This window comes from Oncorhynchus keta, unplaced genomic scaffold, assembly GCF_023373465.1.
Source record: "Oncorhynchus keta strain PuntledgeMale-10-30-2019 unplaced genomic scaffold, Oket_V2 Un_contig_12248_pilon_pilon, whole genome shotgun sequence".
NCBI classification, from domain to species: Eukaryota; Metazoa; Chordata; class Actinopteri; order Salmoniformes; family Salmonidae; genus Oncorhynchus; species Oncorhynchus keta.
Window position 1 is genome coordinate 138738 of NW_026277808.1, and position 11263 is coordinate 150000.

General features: G+C 47.4%; 2 protein-coding genes across 2 annotated transcripts in view; one reads left to right on the top strand and one right to left on the bottom strand.

Moving 5' to 3' along the window:
- Positions 1 to 1996: 1996 nt before the first annotated feature.
- On the bottom strand, positions 1997 to 3742 carry LOC127917826 (uncharacterized). The gene has a single exon (XM_052500884.1). It carries the CDS (start codon positions 3740 to 3742, stop codon positions 1997 to 1999), a length of 1746 nt encoding a protein of 581 aa, XP_052356844.1.
- A 618-nt stretch (positions 3743 to 4360) lies between these two features.
- LOC118383563 (condensin complex subunit 3-like) overlaps positions 4361 to 11263 on the top strand; it is a 65041-nt gene continuing 58138 nt past the window's right edge. Inside the window, exons 1-3 of the mRNA XM_052500894.1 lie at positions 4361 to 4440; positions 5419 to 5536; positions 6798 to 7013. Of these exons, the coding sequence (XP_052356854.1) occupies positions 5429 to 5536; positions 6798 to 7013 (324 nt within the window). The 5' untranslated portion in view covers positions 4361 to 4440; positions 5419 to 5428. The remainder of the gene's footprint in view (positions 4441 to 5418; positions 5537 to 6797; positions 7014 to 11263) is intronic.

Below are 11263 nucleotides of genomic sequence, written 5' to 3' on the forward strand. Positions count from 1 at the left end.
CACATTCTATCCTAGACCACATTCTATCCTATATCACATTCTATCCTGTATCACATTCTATCCTATATCACAATCTATCCTGTATCACATTCTATCCTGTATCACATTCTATCCTGTATCACATTCTATCCTGTATCACATTCTATCCTATATCACATTCTATCCTGTATCACATTCTATCCTGTATCACATTCTATCCCATATCACATTCTATCCTATATCACATTCTATCCTGTATCACATTCTATCCTGTATCACATTCTATCCTAGATCACATTCTATCCTGTATCACATTCTATCCTATATCACATTCTATCCTGTATCACATTCTATCCCATATCACATTCTATCCTATATCACATTCTATCCTGTATCACATTCTATCCTGTATCACATTCTATTTTCATGTTAACTAAACATGTCCATTAGTTATATATATATCCACATTTTAAGGTAGACTAGTTGTTAGAGTGTAGAGGAGGCAGGTAGCCTAGTGGTTAGAGGAGGCAGGTAGCCTAGTGGTTAGAGTGTAGAGGAGGCAGGTAGTCTAGTGGTTAGAGTGTAGAGGAGGCAGGTAGCCTAGTGGTTAGAGTGTAGAGGAGGCAGGTAGCCTAGTGGTTAGAGTGTAGAGGAGGCAGGTAGTCTAGTGGTTAGAGTGTAGAGGAGGCAGGTAGCCTAGTGGTTAGAGGAGGCAGGTAGCCTAGTGGTTAGAGTGTAGAGGAGGCAGGTAGTCTAGTGGTTAGAGTGTAGAGGAGGCAGGTAGCCTAGTGGTTAGAGTGTAGAGGAGGCAGGTAGCCTAGTGGTTAGAGTGTAGAGGAGGTAGGTAGCCTAGTGGTTAGAGTGTAGAGGAGGCAGGTAGCCTAGTGGTTAGAGTGTAGAGGAGGCAGGTAGCCTAGTGGTTAGAGTGTAGAGGAGGCAGGTAGTCTAGTGGTTAGAGCGTTGGACTAGTAACCGGAAGGTTGCAAGTTCATACCCCCGAGCTGACAAGGTACAAATCTGTCGTTCTGCCCCCTGAACAGGCAGTTAACCCACTGTTCCCAGGCCGTCATTGAAAATAAGAATTTGTTCATAACCGACTTGCCTGGTTAAATAAAGGTCAAACAAAAATACCTTTAACTAGACACCTCAGTTAAGATCAAATGCTTATTTACAATGACAGGCCTGACGACTCTGGGCCAAATGTGCGCCTATGGGACTCCCAATCACGGGCCGGTGGTGATACAGCCTGGATTCGAACCAGGGTGTCTGTAGTGACGCCTCTAGCACTGAGATGCAGTGCCTTTAGACCTCTGTGATACAGCCTGGATTCGAACCAGGCTCTGTAGTTTTGACCTCTGTGATACAGCCTGGATTCGAACCAGGCTCTGTAGTTTTGACCTCTGTGATACAGCCTGGATTCGAACCAGGCTCTGTAGTTTAGACCTCTGTGATACAGCCTGGATTCTAACCAGGCTCTGTAGTTTAGACCTCTGCGATACAGCCTGGATTCGAACCAGGCTCTGTAGTTTAGACCTCTGTGATACAGCCTGGATTCGAACCAGGGTCTGTAGTGATACAAGCTGCTGTATATCCATTACTATTCTATCACTCTTTACATCCTGTAGTTCCCGCTGCTGACCTCAATAACAGGAATACAGTGGTTTGGTGAGCAGAGACAGAGTGGAGCCTCGTGCCCTTCCCACGGGTGTGTTCTGTTCTGACCTCCATTCCTTACCGTACAGCTGCCAGCGCGCCAACAGCTGCGGCCTTCACAGCCCGGGAAACAACAGACAGGCAGACAGACGGCATGCAGATAGAGACACACTGAAAGTATTCAGACCCCTTGACTTTTATCCACATTTTGTAACTTTACAGCCTTTATTCTAAAATGGATTTACATTTTTATTTTTAAAAAAAATTCCACTCATCAATCTTCACACAATATCCCATAATGACAAAACGAAAACAGTTTGTTATAAACTGTAGCAAGTCTATAAAATAAATAACACATTTAGGCTTACTCAAAATAGAAAAATAAGTACATTTCACATTTCGGAAAATATGTCATGCAGGCAGACGAATGTCCATTGTGAGGGGCAGGGCGATGGAGGCCCAGGCGGATAAATGTCCATTGTGAGGGGCAGGGCGATAGAGGCCCAGGCGGATAAATGTCCATTGTGAGGGGCAGGGCGATGGAGGCCCAGGCGGATAAATGTCCATTGTGAGGGGCAGGGCGATGGAGGCCCAGGCGGATAAATGTCCATTGTGAGGGGCAGGGCGATGGAGGCCCAGGTGGATAAAAGTCCATTGTGAGGGGCAGGGCGATGGAGGCCCAGGCGGATAAATGTCCATTGTGAGGGGCAGGGCGATGGAGGCCCAGGCGGATAAATGTCCATTGTGAGGGGCAGGGCGATGGAGGCCCAGGCGGATAAATGTCCATTGTGAGGGGCAGGGCGATGGAGGCCCAGGCGGATAAATGTCCATTGTGAGGGGCAGGGCGATGGAGGCCCAGGCGGATAAATGTCCATTGTGAGGGGCAGGGCGATGGAGGCCCAGGCGGATAAATGCCCATTGTGAGGGGCAGGGTGATGGATGGGGCAGGCAGACAAATGTCCATTGTGAGGGGCAGGGTGATGGATGGGGCAGGCAGACGAATGTCCATTGTGAGGGGCAGGGCGATGGAGGCCCAGGTGGATAAAAGTCCATTGTGAGGGGCAGGGCGATGGAGGCCCAGGCGGATAAATGTCCATTGTGAGGGGCAGGGCGATGGAGGCCCAGGTGGATAAAAGTCCATTGTGAGGGGCAGGGCGATGGAGGCCCAGGCGGATAAATGTCCATTGTGAGGGGCAGGGCGATGGAGGCCCAGGTGGATAAAAGTCCATTGTGAGGGGCAGGGCGATGGAGGCCCAGGTGGATAAATGCCCATTGTGAGGGGCAGGGCGATGGAGGCCCAGGTGGATAAAAGTCCATTGTGAGGGGCAGGGCGATGGAGGCCCAGGCGGATAAATGTCCATTGTGAGGGGCAGGGCGATGGAGGCCCAGGCGGATAAATGTCCATTGTGAGGGTCAGGGCGATGGAGGCCCAGGCGGATAAATGTCCATTGTGAGGGGCAGGGCGATGGAGGCCCAGGCGGATAAATGTCCATTGTGAGGGGCAGGGCGATGGAGGCCCAGGCGGATAAATGCCCACTGTGAGGGGCAGGGCGATGGAGGCCCAGGCGGATAACTGTCCATTGTGAGGGGCAGGGCGATGGATGGGGCAGGCAGATAAATGTCCATTGTGAGGGGCAGGGCGATGGAGGCCCAGGTGGATAACTGTCCATTGTGAGGGGCAGGGCAATGGAGGCCCAGGCGGATAAATGCCCATTGTGAGGGGCAGGGCGATGGAGGCCCAGGCGGATAAAAGTCCATTGTGAGGGGCAGGGCGATGGAGGCCCAGGCGGATAAATGTCCATTGTGAGGGGCAGGGCGATGGAGGCCCAGGCGGATAACTGTCCATTGTGAGGGGCAGGGCGATGGATGGGGCAGGCAGATAAAGTCCATTGTGAGGGGCAGGGCAATGGAGGCCCAGGTGGATAAATGCCCATTGTGAGGGGCAGGACGATGGAGGCCCAGGCGGATAAATGCCCATTGTGAGGGGCAGGGCTATGGAGGCCCAGGCGGATAAATGTCCATTGTGAGGGGCAGGGCGATGGAGGCCCAGGCGGATAAATGTCCATTGTGAGGGGCAGGGCGATGGAGGCCCAGGCGGATAAATGTCCATTGTGAGGGGCAGGGCGATGGAGGCCCAGGCGGATAACTGTCCATTGGCGGCGAGGGCAGGGAGGATAAATGTCCATTGTGGGGTGAAGGGGGTTATATTTGCATTTCTCTGAGGGCCTAGAGAACCCGCTATAGTGCTTTCAGGGGCGTCATGCACCCCCAAAATCGGAGGAGGCACGAAGTACTAGGGGGGCACGATGTAGGATCTGTTAGGGCCAAAGTAGTGGGAAGGGGTGGTGGGTTTGTTGGGGATAGTGTTGTGTATTTAGGGTTAGATGGTGGTGCAATTATTTATTTTCCCATTTTTTTGTAAAAAAAAACACCAAATATTATTCGCACTCCGACTTGTGAAAGGTCAGAAAGCCACATGATGAGGGGGGGCAAAAATATGTTTTACAAGGAGCTGGGTAGAGCCTTTTTTCTTCTATTGTGTTATTGACTGTACGTTTGTTTATTCCATGTGTCACTCTGTGTTGTTGTTTATCCCATGTGTCACTCTGTGTTGTTGTTTGTGTCACACTGCTTTGCTTTATCTTGGTCTGGTTCGTCAACTGGCCGTCCTGGTTAAATTAAGGTAAAACAAAATAAATAGAAGGGGAATGACGTAGCCAACGCTAATCTCGCCTCTCGCGAGACTGGCAGTTACATTTGAAAACAGGCGGCAGGACGCAGAAACGACTCGAGTTGTCAACAGAGCAAGTAAGAACAAACGGAAATCGCAATTTATTATTGATCTGTTATTTATTTACGAGATAAACTATATTGGCAATATTAATGCTTTAGGTGAAACATACGATTCCCCGGTTTTCCAACCTCTTTGGTACTTCTTGAGACGGATGTTTTTCCTGTCCGAAAGGAGCTTGAGGAGTGGCTGGAGGGATGAGAAACGTTAGCCGGTTAGCTAGCTATTTATTTAGCTTTTAAAACAAGTTAATTAATTGGATAATAGAGGACTTTATGTGAGAACTATTCTAGCCGAAGAGCACGGGTGAGATATTCGTCTGGAATAGTGAAACGGTGTCATTTTTAAAGAAAGTTTAGCTAATGAAAACTAGAGGTAGAAAACCAACGTCGTTAATACTGTAGCTGCTACGACTATGGTAGCGAAATAACGTTACTAGGTAACTAAATAACGTTACTAGGTAGCTAAATAACGTTACTAGGTAACTAAATAACGTTACTAGGTAACTAAATAACGTTACTAGGTAGCTAAATAACGTTACTAGGTAACTAAATAACGTTACTAGGTAGCTAAATAACGTTACTAGGTAACTAAATAACGTTACTAGGTAACTAAATAACGTTACTAGGTAACTAAATAACGTTACTAGGTAACTAAATAACGTTACTAGGTAACTAAATAGCGTTACTAGGTAACTAAATAACGTTACTAGGTAACTAAATAACGTTACTAGGTAACTAAATAACGTTACTAGGTAACTAAATAACGTTACTAGGTAACTAAATTAACGTCGAATAGCCACAAACAATGCTTGTTGTTGGATGTTTAACTCAATATTCCGGTCACACACATCGACTGTTTCCCTTCATTGTAGAATACGTTAACTAGGCTTATCGTCTTCTTGTTGTCGTTGTGCTAACTAGCCAGCTGGTGTAGTTTTAATGCCTGCGTTTGTTTGAATGATAAGGTTGTAGCTGTCAGTTTTGTTTCTCCAGGAGAGAAAAGATGACTGGAGAAAGTGAGTTGGCGATAAAAGAGGCGTTTCAACGCGCTCAGAAAGGACACAACAACAAGGCTAAACTGGTGGCCAGTCTCAAGAACGCATACAACAAGGTACACACGCCGATAAACACACACACATACTGTACAACAAGGTACACACGCCTATAAACACACACAAACACACACACATACTGTACAACAAGGTACACACGCCGATAAACACACACAAACACACACACATACTGTACAACAAGGTACACATGCCGATAAACACACACACATACTGTACAACAAGGTACACATGCCGATAAACACACACACATACTGTACAACAAGGTACACACGCCTATAAACACACACACATACTGTACAACAAGGTACACACATCCAAAAAATACACACACATACTGTACAACAAGGTACACACGCCGATAAACACACACACATACATACTGTACAACAAGGTACACACGCCGATAAACACACACACACACATACTGTACAACAAGGTACACACGCCGATAAACACACACACACACATACTGTACAACAAGGTACACACGCCGATAAACACACAAAAACACGCACACACATACTGTACAACAAGGTACACACACCGATAAACACACAAAAACACACACACTGTACAACAAGGTACACACACATGTTTAAATCACTGTTTCTGTTAATCCTCTTTATTATCAGTAAGAGAACCACCATCCTTACCCAACCTGCTTTCTGTGTGTCTGTCCTGTGTACCTGTCTGCCTGTCTGTCCTGTGTGTCTGTCCTGTGTGTCTGTCCTGTGTACCTGTCTGTCCCCGTGTGTCTGCCTGTCTGTCCTGTGTACCTGTCTGTCCTGTGTACCTGTCTGTCCTGTGTCTGCCTGTCTGTCCTGTGTACCTGTCTGTCCTGTGTACCTGTCTGTCCCTGTGTGTCTGTCCTGTGTACCTGTCTGTCCTGTGTACCTGTCTGTCCTGTGTGCCTGTCTGTCCCTGTGTGTCTGCCTGTCTGTCCTGTGTACCTGTCTGTCCCCGTGTGTCTGCCTGTCTGTCCTGTGTACCTGTCTGTCCCCGTGTGTCTGCCTGTCTGTCCCCGTGTACCTGTCTGTCCCCGTGTACCTGTCTGTCCCCGTGTACCTGTCTGTCCCCGTGTGCCTGTCTGTCCCTGTGTACCTGCCTGTCCCCGTGTGCTTGTCTGTCCCCGTGTGCCTGTCTGTCCCCGTGTGTCTGCCTGTCTGTCCTGTGTACCTGTCTGTCCTGTGTACCTGTCTGTCCCCGTGTGTCTGTCCTGTCTGCCTGTCTGTCCTGTGTACCTGTCTGTCCTGTGTGCCTGTCTGTCCCTGTGTACCTGTCTGTCTGTCCTGTCTCTAGTTAGAGGACAAGACATTGTTCCACGAGGAGTTTATCCAGTACCTGAAACATGCCATGATCGTGTACAAGAGAGAACCGGCCGTGGAAAACGTGATCGAGTTCGTCTCCAAATTCTCCACCAGCTTCCATACGCCTTCCGCCGAGGGAGGGGAGGAGGAGGATGAAGAAGAGGACGAGAACCCCTTCCTCAGTTACATGTTCAACTTCCTGTTGGAGGTAGGACAACTCTTGAGTCCCGAACGATCTCTTCTGTACTGCATTGCTTTAACCAGGGCCCTATGGTAGTAGACTAGGGCTGTGATCTATCTCTTCTGTACTGCATTGCTTTAACCAGGGCCCTATGGTAGTAGACTAGGGCTGTGATCTATCTCTTCTGTACTCCATTGCTTTAACCAGGGCCCTATGGTAGTAGACTAGGGCTGTGATCTATCTCTTCTGTACTGCATTGCTTTAACCAGGGCCCTATGGTAGTAGACTAGGGCTGTGATCTATCTCTTCTGTACTGCATCTCTTTGCTTTAACCAGGGCCCTATGGTAGTAGACTAGGGCTGTGATCTATCTCTTCTGTACTGCATTGCTTTAACCAGGGCCCTATGGTAGTAGACTAGGGCTGTGATCTATCTCTTCTGTACTGCATTGCTTTAACCAGGGCCCTATGGTAGTAGACTAGGGCTGTGATCTATCTCTTCTGTACTGCATTGCTTTAACCAGGGCCCTATGGTAGTAGACTAGGGCTGTGATCTATCTCTTCTGTACTGCATTGCTTTAACCAGGGCCCTATGGTAGTAGACTAGGGCTGTGATCTATCTCTTCTGTACTGCATTGCTTTAACCAGGGCCCTATGGTAGTAGACTAGGGCTGTGATCTATCTCTTCTGTACTGCATTGCTTTAACCAGGGCCCTATGGTAGTAGACTAGGGCTGTGATCTATCTCTTCTGTACTGCATTGCTTTAACCAGGGCCCTATGGTAGTAGACTAGGGCTGTGATCTATCTCTTCTGTACTGCATTGCTTTAACCAGGGCCCTATGGTAGTAGACTAGGGCTGTGATCTATCTCTTCTGTACTGCATTGCTTTAACCAGGGCCCTATGGTAGTAGACTAGGGCTGTGATCTATCTCTTCTGTACTGCATTGCTTTAACCAGGGCCCTATGGTAGTAGACTAGGGCTGTGATCTATCTCTTCTGTACTGCATTGCTTTAACCAGGGCTCTATGGTTAGAAGGGCTGTGATCTATCTCTTCTGTACTGCATTGCCTATGGTAGTAGACTAGGGCTGTGATCTATCTCTTCTGTACTGCATTGCTTTAACCAGGGCCCTATGGTAGTAGACTAGGGCTGTGATCTATCTCTTCTGTACTGCATTGCTTTATGGTAGTAGACTAGGGCTGTGATCTATCTCTTCTGTACCAGGGCCCTATGGTAGTAGACTAGGGCTGTGATCTATCTCTTCTGTACTGCATTGCTTTAACCAGGGCCCTATGGTAGTAGACTAGGGCTGTGATCTATCTCTTCTGTACTGCATTGCTTTAACCAGGGCCCTATGGTAGTAGACTAGGGCTGTGATCTATCTCTTCTGTACTGCATTGCTTTAACCAGGGCCCTATGGTAGTAGACTAGGGCTGTGATCTATCTCTTCTGTACTGCATTGCTTTAACCAGGGCCCTATGGTAGTAGACTAGGGCTGTGATCTATCTCTTCTGTACTGCATTGCTTTAACCAGGGCTCTATGGTAGTAGACTAGGGCTGTGATCTATTTCTTCTGTACTGCATTGCTTTAACCAGGGCCCTATGGTAGTAGACTAGGGCTGTGATCTATCTCTTCTGTACTGCATTGCTTTAACCAGGGCCCTATGGTAGTAGACTAGGGCTGTGATCTATTTCTTCTGTACTGCATTGCTTTAACCAGGGCCCTATGGTAGTAGACTAGGGCTGTGATCTATTTCTTCTGTACTGCATTGCTTTAACCAGGGCCCTATGGTAGTAGACTAGGGCTGTGATCTATCTCTTCTGTACTGCATTGCTTTAACCAGGGCCCTATGGTAGTAGACTAGGGCTGTGATCTATCTCTTCTGTACTCCATTGCTTTAACCAGGGCCCTATGGGTAGTAGTACTCCATTGCTTTAACCAGGGGCTGTGATCTATCTCTTCTGTACTCCATTGCTTTAACCAGGGCCCTATGGTAGTAGACTAGGGCTGTGATCTATCTCTTCTGTACTCCATTGCTTTAACCAGGGCCCTATGGTAGTAGACTAGGGCTGTGATCTATCTCTTCTGTACTGCATTGCTTTAACCAGGGCCCTATGGTAGTAGACTAGGGCTGTGATCTATCTCTTCTGTACTGCATTGCTTTAACCAGGGCCCTATGGTAGTAGACTAGGGCTGTGATCTATCTCTTCTGTACTGCATTGCTTTAACCAGGGCCCTATGGTAGTAGACTAGGGCTGTGATCTATCTCTTCTGTACTGCATTGCTTTAACCAGGGCTCTATGGTAGTAGACTAGGGCTGTGATCTATCTCTTCTGTACTGCATTGCTTTAACCAGGACCCTATGGTAGTAGACTAGGGCTGTGATCTATCTCTTCTGTACTGCATTGCTTTAACCAGGACCCTATGGTAGTAGACTAGGGCTGTGATCTATCTCTTCTGTACTGCATTGCTTTAACCAGGGCCCTATGGTAGTAGACTAGGGCTGGGAACTATTTCTTCTGTACTGCATTGCTTTAACCAGGGCCCTATGGTAGTAGACTAGGGCTGTGATCTATCTCTTCTGTACTGCATTGCTTTAACCAGGGCCCTATGGTAGTAGACTAGGGCTGTGATCTATCTCTTCTGTACTGCATTGCTTTAACCAGGGCTCTATGGTAGTAGACTAGGGCTGTGATCTATCTCTTCTGTACTGCATTGCTTTAACCAGGGCCCTATGGTAGTAGACTAGGGCTGTGATCTATCTCTTCTGTACTGCATTGCTTTAACCAGGACCCTATGATCTATCTCTTCTGTAGTAGACTATGGTAGTAGACTAGGGCTGTGATCTATCTCTTCTGTACTGCATTGCTTTAACCAGGACCCTATGGTAGTAGACTAGGGCTGTGATCTATCTCTTCTGTACTGCATTGCTTTAACCAGGGCCCTATGGTAGTAGACTAGGGCTGTGATCTATCTCTTCTGTACTGCATTGCTTTAACCAGGGCCCTATGGTAGTAGACTAGGGCTGTGATCTATCTCTTCTGTACTGCATTGCTTTAACCAGGGCTCTATGGTAGTAGACTAGGGCTGTGATCTATCTCTTCTGTACTGCATTGCTTTAACCAGGACCCTATGGTAGTAGACTAGGGCTGTGATCTATCTCTTCTGTACTGCATTGCTTTAACCAGGACCCTATGGTAGTAGACTAGGGCTGTGATCTATCTCTTCTGTACTGCATTGCTTTAACCAGGGCTCTATGGTAGTAGACTAGGGCTGTGATCTATCTCTTCTGTACTGCATTGCTTTAACCAGGGCTCTATGGTAGGACTCTATGGTAGTAGACTAGGGCTGTGATCTATCTCTTCTGTACTGCATTGCTTTAACCAGGACCCTATGGTAGTAGACTAGGGCTGTGATCTATCTCTTCTGTACTGCATTGCTTTAACCAGGACCCTATGGTAGTAGACTAGGGCTGTGATCTATCTCTTCTGTACTGCATTGCTTTAACCAGGGCTCTATGGTAGTAGACTAGGGCTGTGATCTATCTCTTCTGTACTGCATTGCTTTAACCAGGGCTCTATGGTAGTAGACTAGGGCTGTGATCTATCTCTTCTGTACTGCATTGCTTTAACCAGGGCTCTATGGTAGTAGACTAGGGCTGTGATCTATCTCTTCTGTACTGCATTGCTTTAACCAGGGCTCTATGGTAGTAGACTAGGGCTGGGAACTATTCTTCTGTACTGCATTGCTTTAACCAGGACCCTATGGTAGTAGACTAGGGCTGTGATCTATCTCTTCTGTACTGCATTGCTTTAACCAGGACCCTATGGTAGTAGACTAGGGCTGTGATCTATCTCTTCTGTACTGCATTGCTTTAACCAGGGCTCTATGGTAGTAGACTAGGGCTGTGATCTATCTCTTCTGTACTGCATTGCTTTAACCAGGGCCCTATGGTAGTAGACTAGGGCTGTGATCTATCTCTTCTGTACTGCATTGCTTTAACCAGGACCCTATGGTAGTAGACTAGGGCTGTGATCTATCTCTTCTGTACTGCATTGCTTTAACCAGGACCCTATGGTAGTAGACTAGGGCTGTGATCTATCTCTTCTGTACTGCATTGCTTTAACCAGGGCTCTATGGTAGTAGACTAGGGCTGTGATCTATCTCTTCTGTACTGCATTGCTTTAACCAGGGCTCTATGGTAGTAGACTAGGGCTGTGATCTATCTCTTCTGTTCTGCTTTACTGCATTAGACTAGGGCTTGATCTATCTCTTCT